This window comes from Camelina sativa, chromosome 7 (assembly GCF_030686135.1).
Source record: "Camelina sativa cultivar CO46 ecotype springtype chromosome 7, ASM3068613v1".
NCBI classification, from domain to species: Eukaryota; Viridiplantae; Streptophyta; class Magnoliopsida; order Brassicales; family Brassicaceae; genus Camelina; species Camelina sativa.
Window position 1 is genome coordinate 33868359 of NC_141886.1, and position 18143 is coordinate 33886501.

Consider the following 18143-nt stretch of genomic DNA (forward strand, 5'->3'; position numbering starts at 1 on the left):
AACCTTTGAGGGTTTTACCGCTACCCATTAATCATTCGTTGTACACCAAGCCCAAAATATTTTGTAAGTGCGATTTATAACGTTAAACTGTATGGCATTGTTAGATATTAGATTATCCACATAAGCATCTCTGAACAAAATTCTTTAAATTTGTGGTTACTGTACATTTCCCAAAATAGATATATAATAATCCATGTCTCCTAATAAAATTATGAGAAAGAAATTATACATCGAAGGGATAGCATGCACATACTATGAGAGCGTCCATCATATGAAAGCCCGGGGACAAAGCATGCACATACTATGGTAATGGTTAATAGTCTCATCATTTTCCCCTCAGTTAGGACATAAACTATATGTCTAAAAGTAAAAACTAATTTACCGTTCATATACGGCCACTTTTGCATGATCTAGAAGTGCTTGCTACATGACAATTTTTGTCGAATTGTTAATATTCAAAGCATGTTTTTTTAACCAGATTATCAAAGGTTAATTCATTAGAAAATTTGGTAGTTCATGTCATCAACTTTTAATCTAGGAATTCTAGTATATCAACTCATTTTTATACCCAGGACTAAAAAGATACATATATCCACCAGAACAGTAAACTTTCTAAGAAGATTTATATTCCAATATATTGTTATAACCAGATCGATATATGATGTCATGCGCTGAGATCACAAACCTTTCATAAATGGTCTTGCAAAAGTGTGTGGTAGTTAGAGCCGGTCAATCTAGTGTTATGTCCTGAACAAGTTGTACATCGCATGCATTTATCGACTTTGAAAGAAGTCGATGAGAGAGAGACTGCAACTGGATCGTCTGGATGTAAAGAAAACTAAACACTTTGTTTTATTTTATTTTTTGAAAAAAAAAAAACACTTTGTTTAATTGTATCCAAGAAAATACATATTGGTAAGGTCCACATTAAATCGAATGGCATGCGAGACGTAAACGTAATATATACGGTATTATTTTGTTTGATTTTTAATTTGTAAGTCAACTTTCATCTTTAAAGATCTAAAATAAAGAAAATCCCATCGTTTTAATCTTCCAAACTTATTTTCTTTTTGGAATATTCTTGTTTATCATAACTATATCTAAAAATATATGATTCCAATTGGTGATCGGTAAAAGCGAATTAAATATATTAGTAATAAGAAACAGTACAAATGTTAAAAGTAATAATTTATTATGTTTAACTATATTTTATTTTGCAATATGAGATATTATTTAAAAATGTAACATATTTAATCTATACTAGTATTTTTGCAGCAGTTTTTGCTCAAAAAATACTTTTTGGAAAGCTTTTGCATTTAATGTATTTACTTTAATATTAGTTACCAAAAGTTTCAAAATTAATTATTAGTAAGTTTTAGAAAATAAGGAAATCTTTCTACTTCATTTAAACATAAATATATGATTCTCTTTCATTTTTATTTGAATTTATATTTAAATTATCCTGAATTATTCTATAATACATTTAGTTAATAAAAATTGTGAGTTTTTTCTTGCATATGATGTAATATTTTTTTTTTAAACGGACATATATTACTTAATAGATGAATAAAAAAAGTATGGGTACAATATCTCACTTCACCTAAAAATTTAGGCAATAGTTCAGAATCATACTATAAAAAAGACCAAAATAATTCAGAATACAAATGAGTAGAAAACTTAATTTATCAGGCATCCAAACTTAAAAAGCTTTTATTTGGTTTATTCCGGTTCTTTATTTTAAATATTTTTTCAAATCTAAATATTTAAAACTTTTAAAAAGTTAAATATGTTAAATATTAGAAATATTTATATTTTCTAAAACGTATAAATATTTATATTTTTAGAAAGTTAAAATTTATAAAATATTAATAATATTTAAAAGTTTATGAAGTTTTAAATATTATAAATATTTAAACTTTATAAGAAGTTTAAATATTATTAATATTTCAACTTTTAAAAAAGTTAGAAGACCTTTAAAATTTAATAATAAATTTAAAATTATACGAAACTTCAAATATGAGAAATAGTCAACCGTTTTAAGAATTTTAAATATTATAAATATTTAAACTTTATAAGAAGCGCCAATCTTATAAAATGTAAATGGTTACAATCTTAATAAATAACATATCAACTCAATCTAATATTTATAATACAAAATAATAAATATTAAAAACTAAGATGATATAGTGCGAGTTAGAATATCTCGAGACGGGGTTATATAGCGGGACGGGTTTTGTCGATATTTATATAAATTGAAAATATCATTAATTCGGTGTTACATAGGTAAAATATTATTTCATTAGTTTGTTAACACTATTGGTATCAGAGAATAGATATATCTAATTAAATTGATTAAATAAATATTATATAAAAAATAAATTATATTACAGTATTATATGATTTAAACTATAAAATTAAAAAATATTATACATTTATTTAACCAATAAAAAAACTTATAATTTAAATATTTTAATTATAAATAATTTGTCCCGTGGTATACCGCGGGTCCTAATCTACTTACTAAAAGTAAAAGAGCATAGACTTTCATTGTCTTTAAGAAACATGTCATTGTTGGCTACTTTAAGAGCATAGAAAATTATAATTCCACGGCTTTTTTTCTATTGATAATAATACGTCCACTCTTTTAGTTATATTAGTTTCGTTTGACAAAAAAAAATCCTTTTTTTCATTTATTGTTTTGCAATGTGCAGAGTTAGCCTTCCGTGAACCAAAAAAAAAAAAAAAAATAGAATATCCATACAAAAACGATTATTTTTGGGTTCGTAAAAAATGTTTGGTACACTATTCTTATGTTGCAACTAAGAATTGCGAAATAACTCGATTCTTATTCAAATATAAATACATGAGAATATTGTGTTTTTGTTAATTTCTGAGATATGTGTTGTTAGACTTGTTCTTCATGTTCGAAGCTGAATAAAATATTTTTTGTTATCTTCGAGGAAAATATTCATTTCGTTTTCATAACTAAAATATGTTAGCGTACGTCATTGACGTCATCATATATATATGTTAGTTAAATCGTTACTTCCCAAGTATTATCATTAATCATCTCAAAATAGACTGGCAATAATTAGTCGACGACAAAATCTAGACATAATTAGTTTAGTTTTCTTATAGACAAATTTAGGTTATGCATGCTTTTGTTAATCCGCAATGCAAATAAATATCTCGGCATAATCTTGTGGACACAGCTTCGAGGCTTCTCCCTATAAAATGGCAGCAAGTGTGAACGACAATGCTCAGCTTTCTCTTACCATCTCTATATTTTTGCTACCTATCTTTCTCAAATTCTCAACAAACAACAACGATGTCAAACCATCTTCAAGATCCCTTAACCACTTCCCTTAAACCGGGTCTAATCAAAGAAGAGCAACAACTTGACAAAGAAACAGTGAGCTTGCAAGCGGAGAAGATACTGTATACTAGGGGATTCCCTATGGTTTTCAAAACGGCCTTGGAGCTTGGCGTCATCGACACGATTGCTGCTGTAGATGAAGGCGTGTGGCTCTCGTCTACAGAGATCACGCTACGTCTCCCTACCAAACCCACCAACCCGCAAGCACCGGTTTTGTTGGACCGTATGCTGGCTTTACTTGTCAGTCACTCAATCCTAAAGTGCCGTATGGTCGAAACGGGAGAAAGCGGTCAAACCGGAAAAATCGAGAGAGTTTATGCTGCTAAACCGGTTTGCATGTTTTTCTCCAACCGTGGCGGCGGCTCCGGTGCTCTTGCATCTCTCGTCATGGTAGCCAATAGCGAAGTCTATTTCACGACTTGGTACGTTCTACTTTATTATTCACAAAGAAGCCAAATAACTACTTATTTATATGAATTGCATTACCCTTCACTATATTACCCCGTTTTAATAAAACCAATTTGCAAAAAAAAAAAATCGCAGGACACATCTCAAAGATATGATATTAGTAGGAAAAGATGCATTCACCTCTGCTCATGGCATGCGACTCTTTGAATACATTGGTTCAAACCAACGATTCGGTGAGACGTTTAACCGGGGAATGTCAGAGACGTTTAACCGGGGATGTAAACACTTTAGTGGATGTGGGAGGAGGATTTGGACACGTCATAGGTTTAGTGACTTCCAAGTATCCTCATATTAAGGGCATCAATTTCGACGTAGCCAAAGTTTTAACCGAAGCTCCTCTTTATCCAGGTACACTATATATTTGACTATATTAACTGATGAAGTCAACATACTGTAATTGAAATTGCTAATTTTTATTAATCATTATTTTAAAAGATATAAATATTAATTATATTTATCTTTCTCATATTTACGTAATTAAATGGGTTAATTATATATAGGAGTGGAGCATGTTTCAGGAGATATGTTTAAAGAAATTCCAAAAGGAGATGCCATCTTCATGAAAGTAATTAATTAAGTTCATGATATAATCACTTCTTTTATTTTATTTTTGAATTTGCTTCAATCACTTCTTTATGGACAAGCCAACGATATATTGGATTCCATGGTCGTCAACCATATATTAACTAACTACATAAATTAATGACAGTGGATACTACATGATTGGAACGACGAAGATTGCCTGAAGATTCTAAGAAACTGTTGGACAAGTCTTTCGGAAAAAGGAAAAGTGATACTAGTCGATATGCTTACGCCGGTGGAACCAAAGATCAACGACACTTATTCTAAAATTGTACTTGGTATGGACATGATTATGTTAACACAATTGTCAGGTGGCAAGGAGAGGTCTTTTCCCCAGATCGAGACTCTAGCCTTTGGTTCGGGTTTTATTCGGTGTGAAATCATATGTCATGCCTATTCGTATAGTGTTATCGAATTACACAAATAGGTTCCAGATTATACCAACGAAAATTAAGATTAATCTCGTCAACATAGAGACTATATAAAACTATATATATAGCTTGTTTTATAATAAGAAACTCCTTGTATTTCACATTCAGGAACTTTTTTCGTTTGTAATGGTTTTGTTTTCCCTTGTGTATTATGGTTGTGTATTTATAAGCTGTTCATTCTGTCCAATTTAAAATAATTAAAAAAAAAAAAATCGCAATTTAAATGGCATATAAATGGGCACTGTAAGTTGCCAAAAAAATATAAAGGGCGAATTGTTTGGTGGTCTATCGACCATCTCGATTTTTTTATTCAGTGAAGTTCACTTCGTGAACGAACACAAGAAGAGCACATGGTTGGTGTATATATATGATTACAGATCCAGTAAACTGAGAAAAGGAATCTTTAATGATTACAGATCCAGTAAAGCTACATTGCTAATTTCATTCAAAAAAAAAAAAAAAAAAGCTACATTGCTAATAATTATTTCTGATATCAAAATACCAAATGATTTACGATTAATATTCAAAGATAATGTTCAAAAACATTCACAAGCAATCAAAATCTAGAAAACATAGAAATAATACAGCATGGACCACTACTGTATATGTCATTCTAACGTGGTTATTTGTTAAACATTCATTTTATTCTTTTGTCGAACAACCAAGGTCAATATCTCGTCAATGTGATGAATATATATATATCGTCAAAATATCTTGCAATGTATTTTGACATCTATAAATAAAGTGAATGAAACTTGAGGAGCTTTTCTTGGTTTGTTTGTGATATCAAAATACCAAAATGGTTAGGATTAAGACTCAAAGATATAATATCCAGAAACATTCACAAGCAATTCAAACATCTATCTGAATTATCAAACAACAGAGAGCTGACCAAATAGGATTAAACATAAACCGGCCACTGCTTCATCACTAGAGATGGGTGGAAGTTACCTAGCTTAAGGTGCTTTCGCTGTTTCACGAACAATGGCTAGTTTAGCCAGAAGACCACATAGTTGAAGATATGATCCAACTCCATCGCAGATTCTCATATGCGCAAATCCAGTTTCCTGAAAGATAATCATTGGTGTTATTAGACGAAAAATGCAGAATTGAGATGTGAAGGAGAGAATCAGATGTATATACCTTCATGAACTCAAGTTTCAGATACTCAGCCATCTCGTAATTCTTTATTATACGGAAAAGCGTTGTGATAATGTCGGTTGGAGAGTATCCCAGATCGTAGAGCTGCTTTAAGCCGTGACAAGCATCGTCAAACTTACTTTCCAGCACGTTACGAACAATGTTCTTGACATGAAGTGGGTGAGGCTGGTCACAGACCTGAGAAAAATAAAAAGGAAATAAGTGACCTGAGATATATGAATCAAATGTGTTTCATCAGCTAGGTTAACTAAGGTTTTGTATCGAACCTTGAAGACGTTTTCTTGGTTGACTAGCCGAAACCCGCTATTAGTAGCTTGCAAGTTGTTCAGAGCTTGCCTCATGTCACCATCAGCTGTAAAAATAATCGCCTCGAGGCCTTCAGGTACATAAGGAACCTAGGGAGAATGAAAAGCACAGGTTAATCAGAATATTTTACAAAACTGCAGTAAATAAACATGTAGAATGGTAGAAAAGTGGCAAATCGATACATTCTCTGCTTGAACCACAATCATGAGACGGCCTAGTATCTGCTGATCAGATAATCTAGAGAACCGAACTAAGGCACATCTACTCTGAATGGGCTCAATAATCTTGGCTGACGTATTACAAGCAAGTGCAAACCGCGTAGAGTTCGAATAGATTTCGATCGTTCTCCTCAATGCTTGTTGTGCTCCAGATGTCATACTAATTTTACAGACCAAAAACAGAAAGAAGAAGCACTGAATCAGAAAAACTAATCTTAAGCAAAAAAAAAGACTGAAGAGAAAAAGCCACAAACTTAGCAGAACTAACCTGTCAGCTTCATCAAGAATGACAACCTTATGACGCCCTGGAGGAAGTGTTACTTTCTTCTGCGCAAACATCTTAATTTTGTTCCTTACAACATCAATACCCCTACAACAACCATAACAGAACACAAATACCCACACAGAAGATGTTTAAACCAAACAACGAATTGAAGATGGTACAACAACATCTTATATGAGTACATACAACATACCTATCATCAGATGCATTCAACTCCAGAACAGCTTCCTTATAATTCTTGCCAAGAAGCTCGTGAGCAAGAGCCAAAATGCTTGTGGTTTTACCTGTTCCAGGAGGACCCTGAGAGGATATAACAACAAAATAATGCATCAGAACCTAGGAATTGGATAGTCCAGTGAACACCCACAAAGAGTCAAACCCATCAATACAATTTCATTAACCAAAACCCTAGAAATTGACAAGCTTTATATCCTCAAATCTAACACCAAGAGACAAAACCCAATGTGAGAAAGTCACTAAATTGCAATCACAGAGTGCCACAATAGAAAGATTCAAAGCAGATACTAAGAGAAGAGAAGAGTAAAAAAATCTCACGGCAAGGATGAGATTAGGCATGTTCCCGTCGCGAGCGATGACTTGAAGTCTAGAGACGGCGTCTTCGTTACCAACGATATCGACTACTTTGCTCGGCCTGTATTTCTCCACCCATGGTTTCTCGCTTTCCACGCCGGAAGAGGTTGAAGACGACGCCGCCATTTTTCTCAGTCGGAGCCTCCGATCCGGTGAGATTTTTTCTGATTTGGAGGGAAAATTGCTGCAGTGACACTCCAATTAAGGGTTTTTGTTAGTCTTCTACGTTTATTTTTGCATTCAAGGGCCTAGAAAAAGAGAAGAATACGAATTTTGCAGCAAAGTATGTTAATTTCATTATATAGCCCCAAATAAATATTTGATATTACATATCTGCCTCGAATATTTGACTTTTTCCAATTAGGCATACAAATTTTGGGATGGTGGAATTTTGATACTTTGGTTCGGTTCGGTTCGGTTCGGTTTGTTTTATTCTATATTCAGTTATTAAAATAAAAGTTCCAAATGCACTATATAATCAAACCTGTATTTTCAATTTGAGAATTTTTGGTTTGGTTTGGTTTGGCTTTGAGCTCAGTTTGGTTTTGGATATATAAAATCAATAATAATTCATTAGTTTTGTACCTTTTTTAGTATATCTAAACATAGATATAATTTTAAAAAAAAATAAATTTCATTTAGTTCGGTTATGTTGCACTGGTTTAAAAACATATTTTGATTCGGTTTTTGTAATTCAGTATAGAAAAATTTGCTCAAACTTAATAAAATTCATTATGAGTTTCGGTTAAATTCGGTTGGTTGGTTTGATTTCTGCTTTTTGCCCACCCTTATTAAAAGGGAGCCACTAAAATACTAGATATTACATAAAAGTCCCGCTTATTTCTCTGATTGTCATTAGAGGAAACATTGAATATTAAAAATTGATTTTTTCGTATTTTTCACTTTTCAAACATCACGTTTTCCGATTTGTCCGACTCCATCCTCTTTCTCTCTCTGTGTTCGAAATCGAAACCCTAATTTGTCTCTGAGATTGAAATTTTCCCCTTTTTAATGGCGTAAAGCTTCTTCAATTTCATCAATTCGAGATCAATTTTACAAGAAAGGAAGAGACTTTTGTAAAAGAGAAACAAGCTATGTCAACAGAGACGACGACGGAAGCAACGCCTTTGATTTTAACCGACGGAGGAGGAGGAGGAAGAAGATCGGTGAGGAGACAAGGGTTAAGAGAAGCGGCGAGGTTACTAAGACATGCAAGTAGCGGGAGGATGATGATGAGAGAACCATCGATGCTTGTTCGTGAAGCAGCGGCTGAGCAGCTTGAAGAGAGACAAAGCGATTGGGCTTATTCTAAGCCTGTTGTGGTTTTGGATTTCGTTTGGAATCTTGCTTTTGTTGCTGTTGCTGCTGCTGTTTTGGTACTTAGCAGCGATGAAAAGCCTAATATGCCTCTTAGGGTTTGGATTATAGGGTATGGGTTGCAATGTATGATGCATATGGTTTGTGTTTGTGTTGAGTATCGTAGGAGGAATAGGAGGAGAAGAAGAGATAGGATTCCGAGATCTCGTTCTTCTTCTTCTTCATCTTCTTCTATGGAGGAAGAAGAAGTTTTGGGTTTTAATAGAAACTCTGAAGATCGTTACTTGGAGCTAGGACAGTTAGAGAACGATAACAACAGGTTTTGTTGGTTTTAAGCTTTTAGTGATTGTGATATCTTTTGTCTTATATATGAATTTTGGCCAAAGCTGTTTTTTTTTGTGTAACCAGTTTTGCTAAGCATCTAGAATCTGCAAATACGATGATCTCATTTGTATGGTGGGTTATTGGATTCTATTGGGTATCTTCTGGTGGCCAAGAGGTAGCCCAAGGATCCCCTCAGCTTTATTGGTTTGTTGTTAACTTCTCTCATCTCTCTTAGATTCTCTTGAGTGTTTTAAGTGGTCAAGTTCTTTTTTTTTGAATGGCTTTGTTTGTTTTGTATAGGTTGTGTATAGTCTTCCTAGGTTTCGATGTGTTCTTTGTGGTTTTCTGCGTTGCATTGGCTTGTGTTATTGGCATTGCTGTTTGCTGCTGCTTGCCTTGCATCATTGCAGTTCTATATGCTGTAGCAGAACAGGTAACTAATCTCATAACCTGTTTCTTTTGCCTTTTTTTACCTCCCAGAAAGTCGGATTTGTTCGACTGAGAATCTGTTGAAAAATGCAGGAAGGAGCTTCGAAAGAAGACATTGACCAACTAACTAAATTCAAATTCCGAAAGGTTGGTGATTCTGTGAAACACGCTGTTGATGAGGAACAAGCACAAGGAGATTCAGGAGGAGTGATGACTGAATGTGGTACAGATTCACCCGTTGAACACACTCTTCCTCATGAGGATGCAGTAAGTAACACCCAAAATCACTCTTCTTTCACATTAAGTCAAACTCTGCATGTAATGTAATGTTATTGTATGGCTAGACTCTGACTGGATATTGATGAATAAAACCGGATTTTGCTTTTGTGAATATACAGGAATGCTGCATATGTCTGTCAGCTTATGAAGACGAGACAGAGCTAAGAGAACTTCCATGTGGCCACCATTTTCATTGTGGTTGCGTGGACAAATGGCTTTACATCAATGCTACTTGTCCTCTTTGCAAGTACAATATACTCAAGAGTGGCAACTACGAAGGCGCAGACGAGGAAGTCTAGAACAGAAGAAGAAGAAGAAGAAGAAGAAGAAGAAGAAAGAAGACAAAACTTGCAAATATGCGAATATCTGTATCATTAGCAGCCGAGGGAACCCAAGGAAAGAAAAAGGGTTCGACATTTGATCAATTTGTAGTTTTAACATTGCTTGTTATATGCATGTACTGTTGTTGCTTGTTATAAAAAGCTGTTTTTATCTTATACCAAATAATTAGAAAAGTAAACCGTAATTTGGATTGGGAGGGATTGGGAGGGAATGATTCGTCCGATCCAAGTGCAAAATCCAGGTCAAGTTTTCAGAAAAACGCAACTAAGATAAGAGCACACACACTAATATTTTCCACTTTTCGCTTAAGTATGTTGGAAGTCGGAAACATGATTATTAAATCTGGTCCAAAGCAAATTTTGATTTTTATTTGGTATTTTTTGGGGGTCAAATCCAAAGTCCAAATCAATTTAGGATAATAAATCAAATCTATATAAATAGGGCGTGGTGGGGAATGATGGTCCTCGATTACATTACAAAGAAGGGCCGAGGTTACTTAGCGAAGGGGACTAGGGTTTTGAAGATTAGAAGAGAGTTTTTTTGCAGACTAGTGTGCTCTCTCTAGGGTTTACGAAATCAAGCATGGATAGGATCAGCAACCTAGCAGACGAGATTATTTGCCACATCGGGTCTTTCCTTTCGGCGAAAGAGGCGGCGTTCACGGCACTTCTCTCAAAGAGGTGGAGGAATTTGTTTGAAAACCTATTTCATTTATCAATCACAGCTGAAGGAAACATCATCTGTTGGAACTGTTTGCAAGTTCTCCTAAAGAAATCTCCAAATCTAAAGGCTCTCACCATCAAGGCAAGTGTGCACTATAAGGATGATGATCGTTTGGATGATGAATCTGTTTGCGAATGCTTGCTGAAGGGGTTTTCTTTCCTATCGTTCTGCTATATTGAGGTAATAAAGATAACAGAGTTTAAAGGAGACAGAGAAAAGATGGTGCAAATAAAGCACATGTTGGAGAAATTGCCGTGTCTTAAACTTTTGGAAGTTCATCTTAAGCCAAGAAGAGATGACGTAAAGCTAATTCAGATCATGGCGGATCTCCTTATGATTCCGAGAAGTTCGTCCAAATGTACAATTAAGCTGTTCCATCGAACAGAAAATCTTATGAACATAAACGAGCATATCTGATTTAGATTTAGAGAAACAAAGGTGCTTCCCCGTTTGTTGTTGACATGAGAATTCAGAATATATAACTCAGATATTACAATTGATTTTTTTTTTTTTTTATTAACTGAAAGAGGATGATACGTTCGATACAACCTTTTTCTTTTTTTGAAGAGAGAAGAGATAGATGTAGGCAATATAAAAGAACCATCTATATATATATATATATATATTTTCTTTATTAGAGAGTGGTGAAAAGAAAAGGAAAAGCTTTAATATATATATATTTTCTTTATTAGAGAGTGGTGAAAAGAAAAGGAAAAGCTTTAAAAAGAAAATATCAATGCTTCTTCTGGAAACCCCATGGATTCTTATTTGCCCAGTTCCATTGGTCTCTGCACATCTCATCCACTCCATATTTTGCCCTGTTACAAATATATCACAATGATTCAGTCCCTTGTCAACTCACAAAGATATCATGTCAAAATTCATTAAACCATATTCACTTAATCAGCTTTGTTATATATTATCTATATGAGCATTAAGATTCCACAGAAAGTAACTTATTCAAAGTTCATATCCGAACGAAAATGATTTAAACGCGGGAATGGTATGAAGCCAATGACTTACTTCCATCCAAGTTCTTTCTCAGCTTTTGCAGTTGAAGCATACACAGCTGTTGCATCTCCAGCTCTTCTTGGACATAGCTTGATTGGTATTTTCTGCAAGGAAAAATATGTTTGTTAATAGCATTTTCTGAAAGCAAATCTTAAGTCTCATCCGCACAAGCACAAGACTGCAATTACGGAAATGAGAGACAGGGAAAGAAGAGAAACTGTACCTTGCCAGAAGCTTTTTCGAAACCTGAAACCATTTCTAAGACAGAAGTTCCTTGACCAGTCCCAAGATTAAAAGCACTACAGCCTAAGATTAAGATGACACACCAACACATACAAAATATTAGATTGAGTCCATCAAATCAAAACCAAACCAAACCCTTCAAACAGTTAAGTGTCTTATAGAGTTTACCAATCTTTGGGTCTGAAAATAGCTTGTTTAAAGCAGCAACATGGCCATCTGCTAAATCCATTACATGAATGTAGTCTCTGACCTGCAAGTAGTGTATGTTAGCTTATCAATCCATCACATCAGAAACCCACACCAAATTTGTGAATAAAGAATGGTGTTATCGATATTGTACCGCGCTACCATCCTTGGTGGGATAGTCATGTCCATATACATTGAGTTCAGGTAGACGTCCAACTGCCACTTGTTGGATATAAGGCATGAGGTTATTCGGTATGCCTTTTGGATCTTCTCCAATTCTTCCACTCTCGTGAGCTCCAACCGGATTGAAGTACCTCAGAAGAATAATCTTCCATTCTGGTTCAGCAGTGTGAATGTCTCTAGCTATTTCTTCAAGAAACAGCTACACAAACAGATCACTTGCTTATCAAGATCTCAGTAACAAATGATATAACTTCCAAAATTATGGACTCAAAACAGACTAGATGAGGTACCTTAGTACGACCATAAGGATTCATAGCCTGTAACTCAAAGTCTTCCTCACATGGAACTATTTCAGGCTGGCCATAAACTGTTGCAGAGGATGAAAAGACCATCTGTATAGAAACTCCAGAGTCAGAACAAATTTGGTAAACTAAACTAGAACAAGAAACACATTTTCAAAAGTGAAGGATTCTGATGTTAACCATTTTGCAGTTGTATTTTGCCATGGTCTCATACAGATTGATGGTTCCAACTAAGTTATTATCAAAGTAACGACGAGGGTTTCCAACACTTTCTCCCACAGCTTTAAGGCCAGCAAAGTGAATCACAGCATCAAATCTGTTTACCCCTCACAAAGAATCATCCCCAAGTACAATATTAAATCAATTCACCTGAATATAAAATTGCATAACTTCAACTTAAAGAAACTGTCACAATACCTCTGATTGGAAAAGAGTTTCTCAATGTCCCCTTTGTTTCTTAGATCACCCTGCAATTAATTAATCAAAAACATCCAAAATCTTCACATAACTTCCAAACAAACTCACAAGCCATATAATACTAAATTAAGAATCCATGGGAAAACAGAGCAAATTCTTGAACTTTTCTTGTGAATCAACCCAAAAACAAAAGAAAGATGAACATACACAATCTCAATTCCTAAAGTGACATAAAACAAAAATCGAAGCTTTTTTCTTAAGAGTACTGACCAGATTGAATTCAAGCTTGGTAGAGAGATCAGGACCAACAAGCTCTCTAACCCTATGAACAGCTTCAACGACAGAGTTATCAAGATTATCAATGATGGTAACCTTAAAACCCTGATTCAAAAGCTGAACAACAGTGTGTGTTCCAATGAATCCAGCACCACCAGTCACCAAAATGTTCTGCTCCACAGAAGAACCCATCTTTCAAAACGAACCCACTTCCCAAAAATCGAAGCTTTTCTTCACTATTTAAGAGAACTTGGTTGGTTGGTTGAGCAAACCAAGGAGAAGGAGAGAGAGAGAGAGAGGAAAAAGTTTGAGTCTTTTTTGTTTTTCTTTAATCTGGGATTTATTGATCTGTTGCTTTCTTGTGAGTGGATAGAAGGACGCCGCAAAAGTGAAATTTAAGGAAAGAGAAAGCTTTTGGCTTTCTTGAAGGAGATGAGATGAGATGAGATGAGATGATCCGTGTGTTGTTTGATGCTTTGGAATTAAACTCGTGAGGGGTTCTATATAACTAAGGAGAGAGGAAAAAAGAGAAAAAAGAAACAACTTTTTTACACACCTTTTTGACCAAATAAAAGATTTTGTTATTATGAACAAGAAAGAGATGATGATTCATTTGCTATTTTTGGGATTTGTGGATAACGAATCATGACCAAATCCACCAAGATTAGAGGGAAAAAAGGGTATTTTTTTAAACTTTTTTTTTTTTGTTCTTTTTAGTGTAAATTGATTTTAGTTTCCTAATTTTTTTTTTAGATAATTGGGATTTAGATAATCTTTTTCTTTTTCTTTTTCTTTTTTTGCTAACAAGGATTTAGAGTTTCTAAACCAAATAAGATGAGTTATTATTGTTATTATTATTGGGTTGTCATTTGTTTAAAAGCTTTTTTTTTAGTTGTTTTCATGCCTTAGACTTAGTCAACAGCTATTTTGTAATAACATTCCATGGCTTGAGCATTAGCACGTCTTCTTGACTCTTTAGATAAACGAATTGGTGATTGCGTACGTACAACAAGCGTGTGAATACTTAATAGTTCTTTTTCCCCTCTACACTTACTATTTGATTACCAGCTTACTTCAAGACCTCCTCTGTTTCAATATTTCAGAACAGAAAATTCACTTATTTATGCGTGTCATGCGACGACAATCGTTTGGTATTTATTAATAATGTATTGCGGTGAGTGTAATAGTATAAAAAAATCTAAAAGTACGAGGCCAAAAGACAAAGGATCAAGAAATAACAGGGACTTCGGGTAAAATAAATAAGAGAGAGTTCCCGAAGTTAGGGCTCATGATTCAAATATTCATGAACGTTAAGATAATATTTCATTCTTGACTAGAGCGATGGGTGAATTTGAAGGTACGATTCGAGTTTCGTTTTCTTTAGAATTTAGGGCTTTATATATACATATACTCTCGCCCGATCAAATCCTAACGATTAATTACAATATGTACTTACTGAAATCTGAGTCTTCTTTAGAAGCAACCAGAATCCAGAATTTAATTACCTCAAAGGAACGAGGTTTGTAACCAATTTTAAAAAATTTACAAAGCAAATCATACGAGGCATCAGTGGCATAAAGCCTCCTAGAATGATCCAATGCCATCATCATATGGAAAAAACAGACATTTTAAAGAAAAGAAAAAAAAAAGTCAGACTAATAAAAAACTGGATTTGTACAACCCTTCATTGTCTTGCTCAATCACCAACTAATGGAAAGATTTAACTATAATCACCAACTAATGGTAACAACCTTAAGAAAAGATATATATGTAAGCAGAAAACAATTTTATAAAGAGAGAAAAAAAAACTCCCAAAATCTTCATTTCCTTTTATGAGAAACCTCAAGAAAGTAGTAATACAATATATTTGATTTCTTCATAGAAAAAAAAACTCAAAGATCAGATCTTTTAACTTAAAGGTTAAAAACCCCAAAAAGAAAAACTTTCATGGTTTCAGTGATCAATCTAATCACTTACACGGTGAAAAGACCAAAGCTTTGTGAATGGTTCCTGTTCTCTTCTCTCACTTTTTTCCTTTTTCTTTAGGTGTAAATGATTGGACAATTGAAAAGTTTGAAGGAGTTGAAAAAAAAAATCAGCCAACTTTAACCATTTGAATGAAAAATGTTGAAGAAGTTGAAAAAACTCATTCAACTTAAAAAGTTGAAATATTGAAGAAGTTGAAAATATTAAATTAAATATGCTTAAAATTGAAGAAGTTAAGTCGAAGAAATTGAGCTGAATATTATTCAACTCATTTATCTCCAAAATAGTGGATGAACAAGTTAAACATTTTTGCTGTCGAATTAGTTTATTTTTTCAACTTTTTAAGTTGAATGTGTTGGATAGTTTTGTTCAACTTCTCCAATCTTTTCCATTCAAATGGTAAAAGTTGGTTGAATAATTTTTTCCAACTTCTTCGACTTTTTCAATTGTATTTGCACCCAGTTTGTTTAGTAGCAAAATTGTTCAACTTGTTCATTCACTATTTTGGAGATGAATGTGTTGAATAATATTCAGCCCAATTTTATTTAACTTAATATTTTCAACTTCTTTAATTCTAAACAAAAAATAATTATAAATTAATTTACATAAAAAATGTGAGAAAATGTTTAATCTTTCACACAAGATTAAATTAATTTAATCTATAGAGACAAAAATAACATTATCGAAGTGTTTTAAAATAACCTTTTTCCCGCATTAATCCTCTCTCTTGGCATTTGTTTACAAATGGTTCTCTCTCTCTTGGCGAAAAAATGCCCTGCCCTATGTGTGTTCTCTACTTCTCTGTATCGGACCACTTTATTTCAGATGTCAAACTTGCCCTCACCCATAGTTATCCGAAATTGGAAACAGAAAGTTAATAATCTCGCATGGTATAATACTAGTAAGGTGTAAAAAAGCAAGTCAAGCATTCTATCAATGTGAAGAAGGAAACAAATGTACTTTAATCAATAAATCATCCCAAAAATTAAAACTCTAATTATACGGTATATGGATAATAAAGAATAGTAATCAAAGAAAATTTTTTAAAAAGAGTAGAAGCAAAGAATAGTCTTAGAGCAGCACCATCGGTAGTTCTTTGAAAATGGATTCTCAAAAAATATTTTAATACAAGAATATTATTTAATTAATTTTTGTTTGTTTTAAAAACATCAACCAATCAGCTTATGACATATAATAAAAGGGGTCTCTGGAAATTTGGGCAGAGACATTGTATCTTTCTCTCCTCAAATTTTAATTATGTTTATATTTTTTACGGTGAATTACTCAAATGTTACTCATTTTAGGTAATATTACCAGAATCTACAAAAATCTTTTTTATTACTAGAATGTTTCGGGTATTTTCAAAATACTCAGCGTGCCCCTGTTTTATGTTACCGGAAAAAACGTTATTACAAAAATGTCATTGCCACGTCAGACGCCACGTCAGAAATCGCTGACGTGTAACCATAACTCAGCCGTAACGTGTTACAGAGTATGTTGTGGCTGAGTTATAGGTATGTTGCAGCTGAGTTATCGGAAAAACATTTGAGTAAGAGCGGACGGCTGACTTATGAAAATCTGGCTGAGTTATGCCCATAAGTCAGCCAAGCGTTACGGCTGACATATTAAATCAGGCTGAGTTATACGCATAACTCAGCTGTAGTTACGGCTGAGTTTTCACCTGATGGTTGAGTTGTCAAAATTTTGGCTGAGTTATCACAACGACACGGCTGAGTTGTCAAAATTTTGGCTGAGTTATCACAACGACACGGCTGATTTACCATTTTTTGCCTGGTTGAGTTATGAAAAACGGCTGATTTATGAGATGTTGTTACAACTGAGTTATGGTAAAAAAACTATAACTCAGCCGTCATAGGTTGACTTATCGTACAACTCAGCCGTTTGACGGCTGACTTATCAGCAAAAGATTAATTACTAAAATAAACTTTTTTTCTTTTTAATTACTGTAATGTTTTTCATGTTGTGACTGAGTTATAATTTGTTTGATGGCTGAGTTTTATTTAGACTGAGTTATCACGTCGGACGCAACATCCATGTCATCATTTTTTTTCTCCGGAAATACGAAACGTCGTTCGACTCTTTTTCTTCAACTGGTTAATAAGTGAACTATTTACCTTCTTATTTTACTTGTTCTTCCACTTCTTCTTCACTTTCTTCTTCACCTTGTTCTTCTACTTCTTCTTCACCTTGTTCTTCACCTTGTTCTTCTACTTCTTCTTCACCTTGTTCTTCACTTTGTTCTTCTACTTCTTCTTCACCTTGTTCTTCTACTTCTTCTTCAACTTGTTCTTAATTTTCTTTCATGGATCCAGTTCCAGTACTAGTTGTTTCCGGTAATTGGGTAAAGACACAGAGATATGTATTTAACACCGACGATAGAGGGTGTATAGTTGTGCATATAGATGGAGGCACAACACACGACAAGCTTGTGGAGCTTGTTCTTGAAGACTACGGATTGGACGCGTTTAGCCATGAGCTAAAGCTGAGTTACATGTTCTCGAACAGGGCAATGAAACATTTGGCGCATGATACTCCACCAGTTTTTGTCTCCAATGATCGACAGTTGCAATGTTTTTTGGGGCTATGGAAAACCGATCAGCTACGTTTTTCCGTCACATGACCTTTCGTTTTCTCGTAAATATTATAACTCAGCCGTAAAGTCATATATATCATCTATTTACTTTCAGA

General features: G+C 33.9%; 3 protein-coding genes and 2 pseudogenes across 4 annotated transcripts; 3 read left to right on the forward strand and 2 right to left on the reverse strand.

Annotated features, from left to right (window-relative positions):
* The first annotated feature begins 3286 nt into the window (after positions 1 to 3286).
* LOC104703931 (indole glucosinolate O-methyltransferase 4-like) lies at positions 3287 to 5083 on the forward strand (annotated as a pseudogene). Its single transcript, XR_015561497.1, has 4 exons — positions 3287 to 3798; positions 3920 to 4192; positions 4345 to 4409; positions 4554 to 5083. The product of XR_015561497.1 is annotated as an indole glucosinolate O-methyltransferase 4-like (transcript).
* A 547-nt stretch (positions 5084 to 5630) lies between these two features.
* On the reverse strand, positions 5631 to 7638 carry LOC104703935 (replication factor C subunit 2). The gene is made up of 7 exons (XM_010420027.3): positions 7381 to 7638; positions 7019 to 7125; positions 6811 to 6912; positions 6507 to 6702; positions 6285 to 6413; positions 6001 to 6195; positions 5631 to 5924 (listed from the first exon to the last, which is right to left on the reverse strand). Exons 1-7 carry the CDS (start codon positions 7540 to 7542, stop codon positions 5814 to 5816), a joined length of 1002 nt encoding a protein of 333 aa, XP_010418329.1. The 5' UTR covers positions 7543 to 7638; the 3' UTR covers positions 5631 to 5813.
* Positions 7639 to 8235: 597 nt separating this feature from the next.
* On the forward strand, positions 8236 to 10262 carry LOC104703937 (E3 ubiquitin-protein ligase At1g63170). The gene is made up of 5 exons (XM_010420029.3): positions 8236 to 9052; positions 9142 to 9261; positions 9358 to 9490; positions 9580 to 9753; positions 9885 to 10262. Exons 1-5 carry the CDS (start codon positions 8511 to 8513, stop codon positions 10062 to 10064), a joined length of 1149 nt encoding a protein of 382 aa, XP_010418331.1. The 5' UTR covers positions 8236 to 8510; the 3' UTR covers positions 10065 to 10262.
* Positions 10263 to 10689: 427 nt separating this feature from the next.
* On the forward strand, positions 10690 to 11247 carry LOC104705201 (putative F-box/LRR-repeat protein At5g15620 pseudogene; annotated as a pseudogene).
* A 71-nt stretch (positions 11248 to 11318) lies between these two features.
* Positions 11319 to 14036, reverse strand: LOC104703938 (bifunctional UDP-glucose 4-epimerase and UDP-xylose 4-epimerase 3-like). Its single transcript, XM_010420030.3, has 9 exons — positions 13443 to 14036; positions 13173 to 13222; positions 12936 to 13071; positions 12744 to 12845; positions 12425 to 12652; positions 12253 to 12334; positions 12065 to 12147; positions 11854 to 11945; positions 11319 to 11648 (listed from the first exon to the last, which is right to left on the reverse strand). The coding sequence occupies exons 1-9, from the start codon at positions 13638 to 13640 to the stop codon at positions 11564 to 11566; spliced, it is 1056 nt and encodes a 351-aa protein (XP_010418332.1). The 5' UTR covers positions 13641 to 14036; the 3' UTR covers positions 11319 to 11563.
* Between the last annotated feature and the right edge of the window lie 4107 nt (positions 14037 to 18143).

Coding starts and splice junctions, on each gene's coding strand:
- LOC104703935 (XM_010420027.3), bottom strand. CDS start 7,542: ATGGCGGCGTCGTCTTCAACCTCTTCCGGCGTGGAAAGCGAGAAACCA. Junction 6,913..7,018: donor TTGAATGCATCTGATGATAG/GTATGTTGTATG, acceptor TGGTTGTTGTAG/GGGTATTGATGTTGTAAGGA. Junction 5,925..6,000: donor TGAAACTTGAGTTCATGAAG/GTATATACATCT, acceptor ATTATCTTTCAG/GAAACTGGATTTGCGCATAT.
- LOC104703937 (XM_010420029.3), top strand. CDS start 8,511: ATGTCAACAGAGACGACGACGGAAGCAACGCCTTTGATTTTAACCGAC. Junction 9,262..9,357: donor GGATCCCCTCAGCTTTATTG/GTTTGTTGTTAA, acceptor TGTTTTGTATAG/GTTGTGTATAGTCTTCCTAG. Junction 9,491..9,579: donor TATATGCTGTAGCAGAACAG/GTAACTAATCTC, acceptor TGAAAAATGCAG/GAAGGAGCTTCGAAAGAAGA.
- LOC104703938 (XM_010420030.3), bottom strand. CDS start 13,640: ATGGGTTCTTCTGTGGAGCAGAACATTTTGGTGACTGGTGGTGCTGGA. Junction 12,846..12,935: donor CAAAATACAACTGCAAAATG/GTTAACATCAGA, acceptor GTTTCTATACAG/ATGGTCTTTTCATCCTCTGC. Junction 11,946..12,064: donor TCGAAAAAGCTTCTGGCAAG/GTACAGTTTCTC, acceptor TTTTCCTTGCAG/AAAATACCAATCAAGCTATG.